The 20,256-nt window shown below is 32.8% G+C and overlaps 2 protein-coding genes across 5 annotated transcripts; one reads left to right on the top strand and one right to left on the bottom strand.

Moving 5' to 3' along the window:
- The first annotated feature begins 3,410 nt into the window (after nt 1-3,410).
- LOC105178440 (bifunctional riboflavin kinase/FMN phosphatase) lies at nt 3,411-11,156 on the top strand. Of its 4 annotated transcripts, none has more exons than XR_016062977.1 (10): nt 3,411-3,859; nt 3,980-4,166; nt 5,419-5,549; nt 5,963-6,032; nt 6,365-6,430; nt 8,998-9,155; nt 9,234-9,311; nt 9,466-9,602; nt 10,069-10,191; nt 10,781-10,836. XR_016062977.1 is itself a non-coding variant. In XM_088875922.1 (10 exons), the coding sequence occupies exons 2-10, from the start codon at nt 3,943-3,945 to the stop codon at nt 10,889-10,891; spliced, it is 1,068 nt and encodes a 355-aa protein (XP_088732048.1). In that variant the 5' UTR covers nt 3,412-3,859; the 3' UTR covers nt 10,892-11,156. The 4 variants fall into 4 exon arrangements, 3 of the variants coding, with proteins under 3 accessions (XP_088732048.1, XP_088732049.1, XP_088732047.1); XM_088875922.1 differs by having other exon boundaries at nt 3,412-3,859; nt 3,943-4,166; nt 10,099-10,191; nt 10,781-11,156; XM_088875921.1 differs by having other exon boundaries at nt 3,417-3,859; nt 10,099-10,191; nt 10,781-11,156.
- Nucleotides 11,157-15,222: 4,066 nt separating this feature from the next.
- Nucleotides 15,223-19,795, bottom strand: LOC105178441 (ketol-acid reductoisomerase). Its single transcript, XM_088876466.1, has 10 exons — nt 19,431-19,795; nt 18,699-18,791; nt 17,918-17,983; nt 17,649-17,789; nt 17,145-17,372; nt 16,907-17,024; nt 16,694-16,833; nt 16,393-16,560; nt 16,160-16,315; nt 15,223-15,872 (listed from the first exon to the last, which is right to left on the bottom strand). The coding sequence occupies exons 1-10, from the start codon at nt 19,710-19,712 to the stop codon at nt 15,504-15,506; spliced, it is 1,761 nt and encodes a 586-aa protein (XP_088732592.1). The 5' UTR covers nt 19,713-19,795; the 3' UTR covers nt 15,223-15,503.
- Nucleotides 19,796-20,256: the final 461 nt, after the last annotated feature.

The raw sequence follows: 20,256 nt of genomic DNA, 5'->3' as shown, positions 1-20,256 counted from the left end.
CAAAAAACTTAACTGATGGTATTAAATTGTCACCGATTACATGTACTTAATTAAAAGAATTTTTCTTTTGTCAACATAATGATTTTTGTGTAAAAGTTGGTACAAATGGTAATTAATGGCAAGAAAATTGTGCATATAATTGTCACTAAGATAATCTATGATCGTGTAAAGTGATAATACAATGCCGAAAAATACAATTATCACTATATTTGTGTTGTTATTGAATTGTCATTATAGCAATGTGTTACTGATTATCAAGAACAACTTACACATTTTTTTTTTTTTTTTATCTCCAATAAATTCTTGAAAATTAGATATGTGAAAATTAAAATTATTATTACATGATAATTTTAAGATTGTCATGTTGATACTAGATTTTATTTTTGGTAGCGCCTAAGTTAATTTATGAAAGAAGTTCAAATTATTAGCATTCTATGTTTAATGTGTGCCAATTTTTATTTGATTCAAGAATGTTCACAAAAATTTGGTCTGGATATTTAAGATAAAAAATTATTTTCCTAGCAAATTGAAAAAGGTTAATCATGAATTAGGAAAAAGAACATTTACTGTAATAAAAATTGCAACAATTTTCACTTGTTATCTTCTTTGCAGAAGGTGTTTTCTATTAAAAAAGTATTAGACTTCATTTTGGTCCGTAATATTTATTAGAGTATGAAATCTGACCCAACATTATATTCAAATTCAATGATTATCATTTCAATTTCTCCCGGGAAGGTTAGAGGGGGGGGGGGGGTGTCGGGGGTTAGTCCCCCAAATTTTTTTTGGTTAGGGACCAAATTATAATTTTATAATATTTTATAGGGACGTCAGTATAATAATTAATGAGAGACCTTTTATTATATTTCATTTTAAACAACTCTAGTAGAAACAGATCTTGAGCAACTGTAGCCGTAAGAGAAATTTTTAAATCACGCAAACTATATGTCTTATAATTATTAACTAAAAGTGACTTAACCTTTGACTAGAACAAGATTTCTATTTATATAGGGATTTAGAGCGAAATTCGAAAACTAGTTAGGGCAAACTGTATGTCAGTAGAATCATTAAGATGTTGGCTTAGAAATGAGAGTATCCATACAAAATTTCGAGTTATCTTCCAGAGTTACGACCTTTTGAAAAGACAATGCTAGTCAATTGAAAGTTGGAAAATTTGTTACCTGCTGCTTTCCAGCATCGGTTTCAACAGAATATAGGGGGCTTAGTTGGAGATTTTTTAGAGTGACGTAGCCTGTAACTTTGAAAATTTATATGTCGTGTTATGTCCGTTGTTTGTCGAGCAATCTTGTTGAGTTGGATCTATTTTTTTTTTTATCCTGTCAAGTCAGTTTAAATGTAAAAAATATGGGCTTGATACCTTGGGTTCAAATCAGCAGAGCCAATCCTGTTAGGCTGCTAGATGGAAGTCCATTCCTCTGTTTTGGGCTCTAGAGAAATAATTGAGGCAGGGATCAAGTTTAGCAAGTGAAATGTGTGATTAATATTTATTTATTTTTCATGAGAATATTACACATAGATTATAAACCATATTGATATAATTTCCCTTCAGTTTCAATATTTTCTCATTGATATTACAAAATTTATTAGGTCTAGTCAACACAATAAGCATTAATAGGAGCTGAAATCAAGAAAGGATGAAATCATTTGAGTAAAATATTTAATTGCATGATGGCCTGGATAAGCTACCAATACAAATACGGTGAACAAGGAGTCGAACATGATGGTCAAATTTGAGAACTTTATCGTAAATACGAAAATTTATAAATACTATCATGAACCCCGTGTTATAATTTGTAGTATTATTATAATTCTAAATTGCACAATGATATATAATTTTAATGATCATCTTACTATATACAATAATACAAATTTATTCATACAAAACTCAATATTTATTTTTTGATAAGTTTATTTACAAAATATTTTGAAAATAAAAATAGAATATTATTATATTTTTATACATTGAGAAAAAATATTTTATAAGTTTCAAATAATATATATATATATATTCTTATTCAATTAATAAAAGGGATAATTAAATTTAGATCTCCTGATCTACAGTCTATTTATATAAACTATTATTATTTTTATCATAATTATAAAAACCACCCATAACAATAAAAAAGTATAAGTAGTTTGTATAATGCTGTTGACGTTTATTGGGGGTGTATATGTAATTTTTAAATGGTTTGTTTAAATAATGATGACCGGTGGGTGGATGTATAATTTTCAAAAACTATGATTGATTTGTGTAAATATATTATAGGTTAAGGGGTGAAGATTTAATTCTCCCTTAATAGAATATATTGTGTAAAATATTATCCTATTATTCTGTCATATAAATTCCTCTAAAAGAATGTGATTCGCATAAAACATATTTATTATTCCTTATAAATCACTATATTGTAAAAATTATAATAAATTAATACTATTTACTACGATCAGACAAACTGATGAAAAAATTTAAGCTTTGACCTGTTAATCAAATTTTGCTGAACAAATTGAGAATAAAAGAATATTTTTTATAATTTTACTGAATAACTATTCTCTTTATTTTGTACTAGAAAATTAATTAATTAATTAATATTATATTAATATAATTTTCATATATACAAAATTTAAAATCTTTAGTAATAAAAATACTTATCAAACAAAAACAAGAATACACTGTATGTGAGTAAAAAAAGTATTTCTTTCTTATATTTGTATATAATAAGTAAAAGTAAAATATATAAATTAATATTTCATATTTAAAAAAAATAAAAAGAATAAAAGAAAACCAATTTAAAGTTATAATTGATAAAATAAAAAAATGGAATAATTACATATATTCTCTGAGATTTGGTATAATTATATGTAAATATCTGTGATATGAAAAATTATATCTAGCACCCCTAAAGTTTGTTTTCTTTTAAAAAATAAGTTTCTCTGTTAGTCAAAATTCACTAAATTTGCTGATATTATAAAAAAAACTGAATGAAAATTGATATTTAACATCAATTGACTTATTACTGATTTATTGCAGGTCAAATAATTTTTTTCGACTAAACTATCTTTAAAACTAAAAATATATCTCCTCTAATGCATTAACCTTTGAAGACGTACGAGGGTAATGTAGTCATGAAAAGATTTATCTAGCCTGTATTAGTAATAAATCAATTGATGGTAAATATTTTAATTTTTTTTGTTAATATTAGTAAATTCGCTGAATTTGACTAATAAAGGAATTTATTTGTTAGATAGAAACTAGCCTTAGAAGTGTTATTATAAGAAATTTACGTGTAATTATACCAAATATAAAAGAAGGGGATTGTAATTATCCCAAAAAGATATTACAATCGGTGATATGGTGTTTGAGTTGAAAATACTGTTCTTTTCTATATTAGTACCGATGAAAAAATTGCCGTAAAAAATATAAGTAAACAAAGCCGAAGGATTTTTGTATTTGAAGATTTCTCATGAAAGGTGTTTGGCAAGGGAATTGATTTGTAGCACTTGGCATATACCAGAAAATGATCTTCAAATTCCCCTCCAACTCTCAATGACTGCCCAACCCAATCTTGCTGGAGAAAAAGGCGGAAACACACACAGGCACACGCACTTCGTTGCGCTAATCACCACCAGGCCATATTGGCTTATGGCAATGGGAATCAATCCTTCTGCCGCCACCCTCTTTATATTGATGTGGAGTTCCATCTCTTCTCCCTCAACCCTCACAGCAAACTGTGAACGCAGGCATTTGTAGTTTTGTGCTTTATTGGTGCTGCAATGGAGGATTCACATTCAATGGCTCGGATATCAGCCGTCATATTTGATTTGGACGGGACCCTTTTGAACACAGGTGCTGATCTTTTCTCCTTTTCTTGATTTTTCTGCTTTCTGGGCCGGAAGAATTTGATGGTTTTTTGGAATGGGGTAACGTAGATGTGGTGTTTGTGGGATTGTGTGTGTGTGTTGTCAGAGCAAGTCACGAAGAGCATTCTGAAGGAGTTCTTGGCAAAATATGGGAAGGTGCAGGACAGTGATAAGGAAAGGAAGAGATTGGGTTTGACTTTTAAGGAATCATCTATTGCAATAGTGAATGACTATGATCTTCCATTGACACCCGAGCAATTTGTCCAAGAAATTATACCAATGTACCATGGAAAGTGAGTATCTCAACCTTTATCTTTTGTCATCTTTGGTCATGCCATCTCTTCAAAATTGAAGCTATGATTTGTGGCAATGTGTTTGTGTAGTTGTAGGCCGTATACTACTCCTCATGGTTGTCACTGACTGTTGGCTTTATCTGCAATTTTGATACTTTTAATTTGTGATGACAACCCTTTGTTATCTCAGAATACTAGTTATGGATAGCTGTAAAATGATATAAAAAAATAAAAAAAGAGTGCACGTAACAGTGCGAAAATGTGATGGAATTTAAGTAAGTTACATTGGTTGTAGCAGTTGGAAAGTAACATAGAGGATGGTTTATTCTATATGTTGGTTGTCACCAAATTCTTTGTCTATATCCATCAATATCAGATTAAAGAAGTGTCATTTCTATTAACCAAACTAGTGAAATTCTTGCAATCGTTAGTAATGAAAAGGGTAATGTAACCTCCGCAGGGCTGTAATGTAGAGTAACTGGCCAACTTGATGCTGGATAATAAAGCTTGCCCCATCAACTAAAAACATTTCAGAAACCAGCATATGGTTTAGTGGCCTTTGTCCCTTTGGTCAATTTATTTGAGATTGACTGCTGTAAAGTCTCAGCTTCAAAAGCTATTGGAGAAGCATCTTTATTCATAATTAATTTATTTTACTCTTGAAAATTGGTGATTGAGAGGTCTAAATGTGCCTTTTCAGTATTAACAATGTTCCTGTTGGTCAAATAATATTTTACAAACTGGTGTGCAAATTATCATCTGACATTTCTCCATATGGTTTAGTGGCCTTTGTCCCTTTGGTCAATTAATTTGAGATTGACTGCTGTAAAGTCTCAGCTTCAAAAGCTATTGGAGAAGCACTTTTTTCATAATTAATTTATTTTACTCTTGAAAATTGGTGGTTGAGAGGTCTAAATGTGCCTTTTGAGTATTAACAATGTTCCTGTTGGTCAAATAATATTTCACAAACTGTGTGCAAATTATCATCTGACATTTCTCCATATATTATGAGTCAAGCAGGTCAATCTTTTAATTGATAATTACACCATGAATAGATTTCTTCTATTGCTCCACTGCTGGACACCTTGAATTTTAATATGAAATGATGATTTAAACTGGTAATACAATGATAAAAATTCTGTCTAGGTCTGTCGAGGTTTAAAAACTTTAATGAGCCTGACTTACGCAGTAGACATTTTTCCCTTTGCTGACTGTTCACAGATAGTGTCTCAATATACTCTGTTTCATGTAGGTGGCTACTGGCCAAAGCACTTCCTGGTGCCAATCGTCTTATGAAACATCTTCACAAGCATGGAGTACCATTTGCACTTGCGTCAAATTCTCTAGGGAAAAATATTGATGGAAAAATATCACACCACGATGGTAGTGTTTCCTGTACTCTTTTCTTTTGTGTGCTAAAGTTATCATCCTCTATGTTACATTCTGTCTACAGTTAGAAGTCCTCTATATAGTCAGATATGACATCATTATCTCGGTCGCTGCTGTGTAGTGAGATTCAGCCTACAATTCTCATTACAAGTAATCACTTCAGAAAGGTCTCTATGAGACAGCAAAGTAGCTCCCTGAGCATATTATAAAATAATAAAATATATTGTTTCTAGATAACTGACAACACATTTCCTTGTGCACTGTTTTCTTTTCCCATTTGCCTCTAGTATATAGTTCTCACTATTTTCTCAGATTTATTTTTTCTTCTGTTTTTTCTTCCAAGAAGTTCTCACTATATAGGCTCTTGTTCAGTTTTTTCTTCAGATTATTTTTTTCTTTGTTTGTAGGTTGGAAAGAACGCTTTACAGTGATTCTTGGAAGTGATCAGGTTAAATCAGGGAAACCCTCTCCAGACATGTAAGACAGATTTTGCACTATTGGCAACACTTTTTTGGATTGTCACTTTGTTTTCCATAAATTTAGAAGTTGTATTTTCTTTTGCTAATGCTTCAAATATGTGTTTGTGTGTACTTCGTCTTGAAATTATTTGTCTGAAAATTCATTATCAGATCAAGAGTTGTGATTCACTTCCATCAAAAGTAAACATTTAATAGAATCTTTTATGAATATAATATAACTTTCATATAGTGAAGCATTATCTTAGGTAAATTCTGATGCTATCTTGTTAATTTTATTTTGGTAATATCTATTTAATTCCGACTGTATTGTCAACATTTGCTACTGATCAGATTTCTGGAAGCTGCAAAAAGAATGGAAGTGGATCCATTGCATTGCCTCGTGATTGAAGACTCCCCGTAAGTTTATCGTTACTGTTGATATTATTGCTTGAAGATTATCCTCCATATACACCCTATAATTGATGTCAAATCAAAGAGACATAAATCATGACAACTTTGTTGAAATCATATGCAATTTGAGTTACTTAAGTTGTTCTTGAATCATTTCCATCCACACTGAATGCATGAGCAGATTGAAAGGAGTTAGTTTACTTCCATGTTTTGAGTGGATTTACGATCCGAATAAATTTAACTATAGCTCACTCTGGAATAACAGCCATCTCAAACAATACTGTACTTGCTTCCTTTTTTTTTTTTTTAATTATAAATAATGAAACAATTCTGTTAACAATTGTTCTGTACAAATTCTCCACGGCAAGATACTGCTGGCTTCTGCAACCGTGAAGTTTTATCTTTTATTCTGAGAGTCTCTTGGATCCTTTGGGCTTCTCCTTGTTTATTTTTATTTACTTAATTTGTCTTTGCTCTTTTTTCGTGGTGAAACTTCTCGCCAACTTGTAGAAGAACTTCTTTCGTTAGAAATCAAACAGTACTAGCAATTATTTGAGTGGCTAAAATATCAGAGAACATCTGTTGTTTAGTAATTGAAGGACCTTATGAGAATCTCTTATGATTACATTCACCTAGAAGCTTTAATTGCGGACCCATTCTTTGAAATGTTACCAATTAGAGGATGTTCACCTTTTTCACATTGAGTATTTGAATGAGTTGGGGATGTTTGCAAGGGTTTATTACAAGCGTTTATCAGCTGATTGCTGAATTAAATTAAGTTGATTTAAGCCAAAAGCTATAAACAGTTTTTTATGAGTACAAACAAGCCAAGCTCAAAATTTCAGTCTTGAGTTCCTTATTTCAAGCTTGAGCTTGAGCTTGACGGTAAAAACAAGCTCGACGGATAAAAACAAGCTTGAGCTAAAGCTTGATCTTTTATACATTTTTTTCCTCGGAACAAAAATTTTCCATATTACCAGAAGGTTGTGTTGCCAACATACAGATCGAAAATTTAGGACTCGAGCAATAATTGATTCTATGTCTAGTTTCTTGGGCAATAGAAGATATGAAAATGCAAAATGTGAATGAATAAATAAAAGCAAATTCAAAAGGTTTTCTTATTTGAATATATAACTGCATAACATCTTTATTATATATCTAATATTAGTTTAGCAGTAACATAATTAGTAAATTTATAGAAAATATGCATCAAATTATCTAATGCACATAATTTTTTATATTTATATACGTATCAAATTTTAAAAAGATATTTGTCCAAATAAAGTTCTTTTTATTGAATTATGTAATATATTAATTTTATTAGAATATATAAACATAATCTATTTTCGTAAAATGAGAATGGTCATGATATTTTTAAAATATGATGATGGTAGTCTAAATTTTTTTATAGTAAAAAGAACAATTTTTTAAATCAAGTAGTGATTGATATCTCACTGTATATATATCTGTGTATGTATATATATATATATAAAAATGAAATAACAATGAAGATAAGCAAAATTGTTCAACCATAATTGTTATTATTATCGACTAATTCATGAAAATCACCAAATTTTGTTTGTTAGCAGTAAAAATAGATTAGATATTATGTATTTTTTGGTACAAATATATACTTATAATTAAATATAAAAATTGTAAGTTAATTGTTAGAACTTGTTAATTTATAGAAGTACAAGAGATTACAAATGATATTGAAATGTAACAATAAAATCCATATGCATTTGTATTAAAATAATTATTTACGAAAAAAATCAAAACTTACTAAATTCTTGATTAATCTTATTTTTAGATAGATATTAGATAATTACATAGAAATAGCATATTTTATTATTGCTTTTATTATCTCAAATTAAAATATGAGATATTGATTAATAATTCTAATATATAGTGAATTTAGAATATGAACTTGATATAATATTGAATATGCAGTTAGATATATAAAAATACTTAAAAATAAAAAAAAAAAATAAAAATATTGAAAAAATGAAAAAGGCTCGACAGCTCACAAACTTAAATAATGGAGCTCGAGCTCGAGTAGGCTTGACTCAAGCACGGAAAACTCGAGCTCGAGATCAAGCAGCTCAACTCAACTTAAGCAACTCCCTTTCAACTTCTGCAGTTTATTCGTAAACTTTTAAGCTGTTGTTCAAACACCCCAACTTCCACCATTTTTCAGTTTTAATTTTTATTTTCAAATACTCCCAACTTTTATTATTTATTAACTTACAATTTTGTTATAATTTATTTTTGCAACATAAGTAGAAACTATTGCAAACTCCCCTTTAGTGTTTGTGGCGGCAAGACTCACTGTAACATACTTATTTGATATGTAAAGTGCTTACACGAATGTTTATCTCTCTAGGTTTATATGATATATCCCTTTTCTCTGATCGGTGAGATTTGGATTTTACGGGCTATTTTCCACGTATCATTTAATTGGCAGAACTGACTTTTATTTGTTTTTATTTTACCAATGAAACTTTGGCTCTTATTAGCCAGCATAGCTTTCTCTCATGGTGAACTGTTATTAATAATTTCATATGTTTTTTTAGCAGTGTTGGTGTCAAAGCAGGAAAGGCTGCTGGAATGAAAGTTGTAGCAGTGCCATCACTCCAAATTGAATCTGATTCATATTCCATTGCTGATTCCACACTTCACTCCCTCCTAGAATTCCAGCCAGAACAGTGGGGTCTTCCTCAATTTGGAGACTGTATGCCCCTTCTTTTCACTACTCCAACTCTCTTAATTATCTACAGTAGAAGTATCAAACTTCGTTTGATAATTGCAGGGGTTGACAATACTTTGCCAATTGAACCAATTCATCTAGCAGGCGTTTTTAGTAATGGGCTTCTCCAGACATATGCAGGTTTCAAGAATTATTTCCCGTTTGCATGTATCATTGTCAGCTGAATGTCACTTATAATGTATCATTACCCTTTTCTCTTACTTACAGTCTCTCTTTTATTGTGCTTGCTATATGTTGATTTGTCAACAAATTTAAAAAATGAATATGGATCCAGATAATGAACTGACTGCTCTTCCTGATCAAATCTGGGGACTCTATATTGGCTGGGCCAAATTTGATGGACAGAAGGTCTTCAAGGCTGTAATCAGCATAGGTTGGAGCGTTTGTCGTTGTAATTCTAAGAGAAAAATTGTAAGTATATTATATCGCACTTTGGATCTCCGACATTTTAGGCTAATTACTTTGAAGATCACTTGCATATAATTCTTCATAGATTTTAAAAGCGTTCATTTTGTTGTAGTTACTACTTTCAATTTCCTTCTTAACCATACATTTTGAAATAAGAAACAGACACATATGCCAGTTTGTTTGCAGACTCAGTCCAGACATATTCTAATGTAAGTTCAGAATGTTTGATCTGATTTTGGTCACGACGCACTCCAAATTGTGGTGATATATTTAGTGTACTTCCTTACTTGTTGGCTTCTGATAAAAGCACCTCACTAGAGCTCATACTTGCTTTAGTCACGAGCTGATCTTACTACTTCACAAGCTGCTTACACCTTGGCAGGATTTTCAATAGCTTTCTTGTTCTTCAGTTCCTTTAGTGCTGTTTCCCATGCTTTTTATTATTGTTGTTTAATTCAGACCTTAACAGTTCCCTTGGTGGCTTCTTTTACTCCTTTAGCAACCATGTATACTCAACGAGAGTGATGCTGACAAAGATGATAGTAAGATGCAGTTATTGCTTGTGGGGTACCTTCAAAGGTCATGCGGTGCGGTAAACAAATTAAACTTAACTTTGAAACAGTACCTAAGTTGAAACCTATGGTTCTTTCGGTTTCAAAATATGATTGTGTTGATAGTCTTAAAATGCATTTCATTAGAATTGGCATAAAACATTTTGGCTTTATTTGTTTTTATTTCTTCATTATTTGACAAACAACCAAAAGCATCTTGAATGGTTGCTTATGTCTTTAAAAGACACATAATTTTGTATGTTTTAACTTATTTATATTTATCTATACCAAAACAAGACACAAAATTAACATATTAAAAACTCTAAAACACAGACACACATAGCTTCATCTTTCACTCTCTACATCTCTCAAAAATAAAGAAAAACAACTTAAGAATGAAACCTGACAAAGCCTTTGGCCTTTGCAGGTATAACTGTCATCTATGCATTTGTTGCCTCATGTGTGAAGAAATTATGCTCCATGACTGTTCTAACAACATTCCCTTATAGTAAAATTTGGTTTACCTATGTTTCAACACTCACTAGCTCAAATCCTTGTGTGGAAAGACTCTTTCTCTATTTTCTGCTGTCTGAATCTTCTTGTAAATATTACTTATGGGCAAAAATGCAGGGTAATATATTAAACAACCTTGACATTCTTGATGAAGACAAATTGACTGCCGTCACCGCCTTAAATTTGCCTGCATATTCCCACCAGTCATGCACATCTTTCTTTGTGTGAGATGCTGAAGATGGTTTTATGCCGTGACCAACAGCGCTAAGAATGTAGCTGCCTCTGCCTCAGCTCTTCTGTTGGTTCATCTGTTGTTGTGAACAAACTATTCTCATTTCAAATTCATTCTGTCAAGAATTGCCATTGGCTTTATACCAATTTGGGGAGCTTTGTTGCGTAGCCTTTTGGTTTTTCTTTGAAAAGGTTTCAGAATAAAGTTTAGGTTTGTAAAAATATTGCCAAGTGTTTAAACACAACGTACAAATTGCAGTCATCCCCACAAGTATTTTTAGTCTGCAGAATTAAGTCGATCGCTACTGCCCCAACTAGTCTATAGTACTCACAGTATACTTTCAGTGAAATTGATCAAAGAAAACAAAATAAATATATGTACATGTATATATAATACGAGTAAATTCATGTTAGTTATCGAATTTTTTCATTGATGTCATATTGATACCTAAATAATTACAAATAATCCAAATAGTACCCAACAGCACTTAGATACTCAATTGATGATTTTTATTGATTTTATATTAAGCAATGGTCATTTTTACCTTTAGATAATAAGTATAATAAATAAATATACCATTTTTTTTAATAAAATTCAGTCAATATATTTTGTCTTTGTTAAACCATTCGACCTAATAATATATCAATATTTGTTATATTCTACTTACTTTATTGACAACATTTATAAAATAACTCATTACTTAATAATTACTTGTATTAAAAGTAAAATTCAAAATGTATTGTATTGCAATCTTCGAAAAGTTCAACAATTTGCATATTAATCTTTGAAATTCTTGAATCTAAATTAAATTTATGCAATCAAATTTTGGTTTCTCGATTAAAACCAGAAAACTACGACAATGAACAAATATCTACATTTTAAATGTTTATTATATTAGAATTTTAAATCTATTTAACAATGAGTTTTTCAATAAATATTAAGAAATATTAAAGATAGTGAAAAGTATCAAAATAATAAAAATATAATATCTTGATAACTAAATTAAGCCAATAAAAGTGAAAGTCAATTGGTTCAAATTAAACCAAAATATATTGATAGTATCTTATGTGAATTTTTCTTTGATATATTAATTATCTATTATTTTAATATCTAAGGATACGATAAACTAACAGTCATTACATAAAAAGATAATAATAGAAAAATAGATAAAGGGTAGAATTAATTAGTTACCAAAGTAATAGTAACAGTAAAATTAGATACTAAATGAGTCATTATTAATTACTAAGGTCCCAAATTGATATTAATAAAAATAGTTCGGGTACCAAAATAAAGTTTACTACAAGAATAAAAAAAAGTAAATAGAGAGGCGATGGAGATATGAATTACTTAGATATTGGCTATGCATAGAAACTGCAAATGATGTTCTCAAGAAAAGAAAATTGGAGATGAAAAACAACTTTGGTTTAGCAAAGCAAAGAAACAAGTGGTTCTATCTTCCTTGTGATGTTGGTTTCTTCATAGTTTGCTGCTCAATTTGAATGACTGCAACATATTTGATATTAGGCCTCCAGCTCTAAATCAGTGGTCGTGCATATGCCACATCTATCATTGTTCTTAAGAAACAATTGCAAGGGAGTGGAGCCATTTATCAAGATCCCCTTAAGACATGTATTTCATCGTCACGACAAATACATGGCCCTGCATTTCTAATTTGAAAACCTTAATGGCAGCAAATTATGATACTTGTACCAACAACTGCTGCGAATATTGCTGCTACTGAGTTCTTGTCTTGCTAAAACAAGATTTCACATCATCAACCAACGTTACATTTTATAACAACATATGTGCTGTGTCTCCGCTATCAATTATCCAGAAAGATTCAACATTCTGTATTGAATGATGAGATGACTTACCTGAGAATTCTTGATAATCTTGAACCTCAGCTGTTTTTAATATTTCTGAGATGGTGAGTTCATCCGTTGTATTATGAACTTGATCCTGTGTGCGTCTGTCACTCCCAGATTTCTGCTTCCACTTGCTACATCTTTCTTCCTCTGTTCAGTTTAAATTTTATACCACTCAGGGTATCCATGAATCTCAAAACACATCTCCTTTGTATGTCCATTCTTTCCACAATGATCACATGTTTGTGCTCTCTTTTCTGCAGCAGTCTTTCTTCTTTGGAATGTGCTACTGTTGCCAAATCTTCTGAAATTACCGCCCTTTACCTGCATTGCCATGTTATGTGCGGATCCCAAATGTACCTCTCTTTGCTTCTCCATCCTCAGAACCATGCCATAGGCTTTGCTGACTGAAGGCAATGGTTCAAGCATAAGGATTTGGCTCCGAACGCTGTCAAAGTCGTCACTTAATCCCATCAGAAACTGCATCAGGTGGTCTTCACCATCAATGGCTTTAGATGCTCCACAGCTGCATTGTGGCAGAGGATTAAGGCAGCTCAACTCATCCCATAACCTTTTAAGTCTTGAAAAGTAGGCCGAGACTGTCATTGTCCCTTGGATTGTTGAATATATCTCTCTGTTTAACCGATAAATCATCGGACCATTTCTTTGTCCAAATCTAGTTTCTAATTCAACCCACAGTTCTCTGGCTGTGGTTGCATACAAGAAGCTTTCAACAATCTCTTTAGAGATAGAGTTTAATATCCAACATGTAACCATGCAATCGGCTCTTACCCACTCTTGGTATGCGTCATCACCTTCTTTTGGCCTTTCAACTTTTCCATCGATGAAGGGAAGCTTCATCATCGCCGCCAAGGAAATCTTGACTAATCTGCTCCATGTGAAGTAATTCGAGCCGTCTAAAGGAACTGAAACCAGGCTCATACATGTATCAGAATTTTGGATCTCCAAAACTTGTGGATCTTGTGCCATAGTGCTTTGTGTTTTGGTTCTTGTATTCTTCAAGGGAGGTGCAGGATGGTCTCTGATCCCATGCAAAGAAACGTGATGAACAGAGAGTGCAGCCATTAAAGAAGCAAGAAAAAGCTTTGAAGCAGTGACGTTGAAGAAGAAGAAGATTGTATTTACAAAAGAGTGTGGATTCACTTTATATACACACAACATTAACTAACTAACCGACTGTTTTAACCAAATTACAGCTATTAAAAAAAACTGTAAAGTAACTGCTACGCCTAGCAGCTAAAAAACGTGTTGACACAGTAGCACGCGTCTTCATGAAGCTGAAATCTACAAACAAAAGTGTTGTTTACCAGCAGCACTTCTTAGTCCTTCTTCCTTGTAACTTATTTCCCTAATTAAATTATTCGTAAAAGAGTCATCTGCTCTTACCAATATTACATCCAAATAATTTGGGTGATTTTGTGTTTCTTTTTTAAAGATGCAATTTTTCAAATTTTAAATAAAAATTCCAAAATGAATTAAGCAAATCGATATGTTTTCCGTAATAATATAAGACGACTATGTTAATAAATTAACTTATTAATAATATTTTATGAGCTTTTGATTGATAAAATAAGAATATAATTTTCATTTTCAATATATAGAAACATTATTGAAATTTAAGTAATGAGTTTGATTTTATTTAAATGATGGATAGTTATTAATCAATTATAAATTTGGGATAGATTCAAGATAAAAAAACATATTTAACTTTTCTTTTAAAACAAAATGCTTCGTGTTAGATTTGATTTTTTCACTTTAAGTTTATAAGACTATAAAATTATTTTTTTTAGAAAAAAAGTATTGTAGCTCCCCCCACCTATTCAGGTCCTTAGTACAGGTATTTTATTTATTAATTTTAAAATAAAAACAATAAAATATTATTAATTGAAATAAATTAATTATAATTATTTTTATTAGATATCAATATATAATAAAAACTATTAAAACAATCGTACACTAATCAATAATATCAATATTTACTATTCAATAGACACAACATACTATGCATAAAGCCAGGTTCAAATCCATGACCTTTAAAGTCATAAGGCCTCAATTTCGCTAATTGAGCTATTCAAAGTTTTATAGTAAAAGAGTTGTATTATTGGCTAGGAACATAAAATTTGGAGATTGATGGAATACTGGTTTTCTTTTGAACAGATTATATAGTTTTTGCATCAAAATTTTAGGTTGGAAGGTCGCAAAACCTCGAATGCAGCGTACTCTCCATCATAATTATGTCGATAAATGCAGTTGAGGTAGACAGTAGGTGCACTTGATATGATCTACAAACTCAGCCAAATGTAAGTGAACTCCTCGGAGTTCACTCTGTCCCAATAACTTGTGTGGCATTCGAAGTTGATGAATCAATTTAACTTAGATTTTTGTACAGGCCTAGGTAGGAGAAGCATCAACAGCCTCCCAACTATTATATGCATTCGATATCAGTGGAAATCCGACGAGGGAAATTAAGTTGATCAATGCATGAGGAGCTACCAACAACTACTCATGGTGTGTTGCAGGGAATTTGGCAAACACAATAACAATTTTTTAGAATAAGCACTCAAATATCATAAGATTATATCAACTACTAGAGCAGGCCAAGTCACATTGTCAGAAAAAGGACATACGCAACAAATTTCTACTAGTAAAACAGCATTACTCATAAGGTCCCTAAATTCGACATTAGCGGACTACTGGCTCATGCGTAGATTTCCTTGAAATTTCAGTTGCCAGATTGCCGCAATTCAGGGCGCACAAAGTCAGCATCTGGGGGCACTGAGATGTCGACGGTAGGTCTCAGTTGGGCGCATACTTCAATAGCACCATGGACAGGGTCAGACAGGAAGTTGCTGATAAGATCCTGATTGATGGGGGTGTCATTGTCCACTGCGACCAGTGCCTGTTGGGTAAGGATGTAATCGAACCTTGGAGCCCATTTCCTTGATCCCAACCGTGCTGTCGTCGAACAGTTATCGACCATAAACGAAACACCTCGAGCATGCATGAAAGGATTCAATGAATCCACAGCCTCAATCACACTCTCATTAATAATCTCAGAGTAAGAGTGGCCTTTCTTCCTCAAAATCTCAATCTGTAGTGATAAAGTAAAATAAAGAATATAGCGTCATTGGAGCCAGGAAGATTTTGCAGCCTAAATGCATTAGTTTCAGCAGATAAAATAGCATCCTTGCATAGAAAATAAATAACCGATTTATACGTACAAACATCGGATCATAAAACAGCAAATGCCTTCTTTCAAGTGTTTTATATATATATATATGTGTGTGTGTGTGTGTGAGTGAGAGAGAGAGAGAGAGAGAGAGAGAGAGAGAGAGAGAGTTTGTTATGAGTATGACTTGTCTGAAGACAGACACTAACCTGGGCCATCATCAATGCCACGAAGACTCCAGCAGTGAAAGGATACAGGGGTCCTAAGTCACCTGCAGGACGTGTTGCTCGTACTCGCTCACCAACTTTCCACATCCGTGTCTGATCAATTTTGCCCATTGGGAAAGCAGGCAATCCCTCTTTTTCCTGCATGGGGAAAGCAAAGATATCAATAGAAGAAATAGGAAAAGCAATTAATATCATCCTATGATTTGTTCACTTACATAAAAACGACGGCCAGCCAAAACAACACTCCTTATCTCACTGCCACTGGCTACATCCTCATAGCACTCATACAGGATATCCATGCAGGGATAAAATGAAGCACTGTATGCTGTCTCAAATTCTTTTTTGGCATCTTCACTCAATGCATTATAGACAGCCAGCATACCCTGTCATAAGATACAGAAAAGATAATGCTTCAGAAACAAGAATGAAAAGGATACAAAGTAAACAATAATAATTCCGAATAAGTGAATAAACTTGACACAGAAGGATGAGAAAACAAATGCCCCTCAACCTAACCTTTGTTGATATGGTCTTAGATACTATTCCTGTAATGCACTCCACTGTGTTCTTGTAAGCAAGATCCTCACTCATTCCATTTTCAGTGTACCTTCTGAATAAGGATTCCACAACCCCATGCACAGCACCAAGTAAAATGCCTACAAATTGAGACAGGTAAATCAGAATTCTTCAGGTCAATAAGGCACTAGTATTGTTGGAAAACAAACTTACCACGCTCTCCAAAAATGTCACTCCTGTACTCCTGCTCCAGAGTAGTGGCAAAAGTAAAAGGTGAACCAAGGGCAATTGACCATCCAAGGGCAACATCTGTGGCTCTGCCATCAACATCCTATAAAAGCAAAAACCCATCCCATCAAAAATTCACATAAAACCAAAATATAAACCTATGTACAGAAACCCATCTGTACACCAAATTCATACACACATGTGCACGTGAATATTCACAAACCTGGTGGACGCCAAAACTTGAATTGATACCAGCACCATTAATTTCTTTCCCTTGGACGTATAACCTTCTCACAGAGGGTCCCATTCCTTTCGGACATACGGCTATCACACTAATGTTCTTGGGGAAGTCAAGACCCATTGACTGCAGATGGCCCAACAGGAACCCATGGGAAAGTCCCAGTATGCTATTTGGTTTCATGTGGGAGAACACTTTTTCATAGTTATCAGCCTGCAATGCTGGATAAGTTAAGAGAATGTATTTCCGACATAAAAAAATTTCAGGTCGTAATAGCCATTGCAGATATCATTTTTAAGAAATTAAAAGCCAAATATTTATGAACCTCACAGTGATATCACAAACATGATTAAGAAAACAATATAAAGACACCCTAGATAATTCAGACACTGAGAGATGTTTCAAGGTAGACAAAGTAGTTATGCAGCAGTACGTACATAAGACAGATGGAATCAAAGCCCTTAAATCAAAGATCTAGCTAATTCATACCTGGGCTGCATCTGATATCAAGAGCAGCACCAAATCGCTGCTGGAGACAGTTTCCCATATGTCTCCTAGGGTCCCATTTTCTTCTGTGAAGCCAGCAGCACGGGCCTCCGCAAATGATCTAGATCCCTTCCTCAAACCAATCTGCACTAAAAAGAAAAGATGAGATAAACAACATACCTTTACCAAAATGCCAGGAGACTTTTGGATATAGATAATCAGGTTTTCTCTATAACAATACTACTAGGTATGGGAAGATGACAAAGCAGTACCTTGACCACAATATCAGACTTCACTTCAGCTAAAGAATCCCTTAAATTCTGAGCTTGAGCAGGTCCCTGCTCAAAAGCAAAGAGAAGTCTGTATTAAGACAAATTATCAATGAGCTAACACACACGAAGTTGATTAACATGTTGACAGAAAATTATCAATGAGATAACACACACGAAGTTGATTAACATGTTGACAGAAAACTATTCAAGCTACAATAGCCAGCTAAGGGAAGAAGCAAAATTTATGAAACAATATTATGAAGTTAAGTAATTAAAATTCCTTGAACAGCTGAAAACACAATATTTATATAAAAGCTGTCTCCATCCATACAACATTTTCTAACAAATCCTATATGCTAATTTATGAGTAACAAACCACATACTTCAGTTGACGGAAATGAAAAGGGGTTTAACGAGAACCTGATAACACAATTTTCCGGTGTACTTACACTACAGGACATGAAACCAAGTTCTTTTCATATTATGGTACAGCACAACTGCACAAGCATGGATTAAAAAGATCAACATAGTAACATTCACCAGACTACATACATCTAATCTATATATCCACCTATACAAACATGTATATGAGTGCACTACTACATGCTTACATGAAAAGGGAAATTATTCATCTCAAACAAACAGAGAAACAACTAGTTTGTCAGCCAAGAGTTTGAGCCTAACATGAAGGATACATAAATTACAGATACATTGGTTGGATCAATATAATGTAGCACATAATATGTACCCAATATTTCTCAAGATTAATAAGAGAACATACCTGTGAACCCCAACCAATCACTCCAATCTGCTTTATGCCCTTGAATGCATCCGGCAACAACTTGAACAGATTTCTCCCTCCTCTCACAATGTACTACATACAAGATAAGCAACATTATTCAGTTTCACAAAAATGATTTTTAACCTACTACAAACCTCACAAAAATAGGAGAAGGCGACTGCTAACTATTTTCCAAGGATAAGTTAATTTCTAACTGGTTATCAGTTCAAGGAACTTTAATAGTTCTGCAGTAACTTGCAACCATTTTATCACTACACATGTTCAAGTTATATTGTATGGTGGCTCCCCAACCGGGTAAAAGCATCAAAACATTCACATTTTCAAGTTAATAAATATAACCCAACAAAATGTGAAAGATCTTTGCGCTTGCAATCAACAAAAGGAATAAAGAGCTTCATCCTCATTTATATCATTATCATCCTACCAATCAAGTGGAAGAACTTCTGCCGCACAGTGTTCAGCTCACTGACGTTGTTCGCAAATTCAATGAATTATTTTGATACCTAAATATAGCTCATAAAAGAAAAGAGCATAAGCTCTCCTGGTTTAGCTCAAATATTTATACTCGCAGTAAAATCCCATCAATAACTTAATCAATAAAGAAATAACCACAAAACACCTTAAAAGACGCCACAAGCAGTACGGCAGCTCTCAAGCACACAAATTGCAAACACAAAAATCACATACATTTATCAATAAGCCCATATATACCTCATCATGACCGGCGAGGTTGATTTTCTCTTTAGTGAAAACGGAGGTCTCAAAATCTAGCAACGCAGGGGGCTTGATCGCTGGAGCCGACACCATGCGCGCCGCCAGAGCGGAGCCGGAAGCTGGAGACCCAGCTCGGGAAGCACGGAGCGACCTAAGCGAAGGGGAAGAGGACGATAGGAAGCTCAAGGAGAGAGCTGGCGCATTGGACGATGGTTTTAGGGCCTTAGAAGAGGTGGTGGCGGTGGTGGTGGAGAAAGAGGTGGGCGCAGCCGCCGCCATTGCACTTGGGCTTTTCGAGTTCGTAAAGGAGATCTGAAAATGTGTAAGAGAGAGAGCTTAGAGAGATAGGGTTACAGAGCAAACCCAATGAACTGTTATATAGTGGAAATTGGAGTGGTTGGTGGGGCATTTTTCACAAGGCCACGCCACATATATATTTTATCAATAATAACAAGGTAAAAATTAAAAAAAAATATATTATTATTATTATTATTATTATTATTATTATTATTATTATTATTAATTTCCAAAATTAGAAAGAACTCTTTTTAATATTTTGATATAAAATATATTCTATAAAATGACATAAATTTTGAAAAATTCCATTTACTATATTTTTAAATAAATTACAGGGAAAAAAAGGCTCGTAATAATTATAATTACCTATACCATATTATTATAGAGTACCTCTTTGGTGTTTAATATTTTTATGGTCTCCCAATTTAAATTTATTTTTTCAAAAAAAAAATCAGCAATTTTTTTTTGTTTTTTTTCCCTTTTTCTAACAATTATCTTTCTCCCTTAATTTTCATGTTTCTTTTTC

The sequence above is a fragment of the Sesamum indicum genome, linkage group LG12 (assembly GCF_026168435.1).
Source record: "Sesamum indicum cultivar Baizhima isolate 11 linkage group LG12, ASM2616843v1, whole genome shotgun sequence".
NCBI lineage: Eukaryota > Viridiplantae > Streptophyta > Magnoliopsida > Lamiales > Pedaliaceae > Sesamum > Sesamum indicum.
This window is presented reverse-complemented; position numbering and strand designations above follow the sequence as displayed.

Excerpts from the sequence above, each read along its gene's own strand:
- LOC105178440 (XM_088875921.1), top strand. The coding sequence starts at position 3,787 with ATGGAGGATTCACATTCAATGGCTCGGATATCAGCCGTCATATTTGAT. Across the intron at positions 3,860-3,979 it reads CGGGACCCTTTTGAACACAG|AGCAAGTCACGAAGAGCATT; the intron begins GTGCTGATCTTT and ends GTGTGTTGTCAG. Across the intron at positions 4,167-5,418 it reads ATACCAATGTACCATGGAAA|GTGGCTACTGGCCAAAGCAC; the intron begins GTGAGTATCTCA and ends TGTTTCATGTAG.
- LOC105178441 (XM_088876466.1), bottom strand. The coding sequence starts at position 19,712 with ATGGCGGCGGCTGCGCCCACCTCTTTCTCCACCACCACCGCCACCACC. Across the intron at positions 17,790-17,917 it reads AGTCTGATATTGTGGTCAAG|ATTGGTTTGAGGAAGGGATC; the intron begins GTACTGCTTTGT and ends TTTTTAGTGCAG. Across the intron at positions 16,834-16,906 it reads TGACATTTTTGGAGAGCGTG|GCATTTTACTTGGTGCTGTG; the intron begins GTAAGTTTGTTT and ends CTCAATTTGTAG.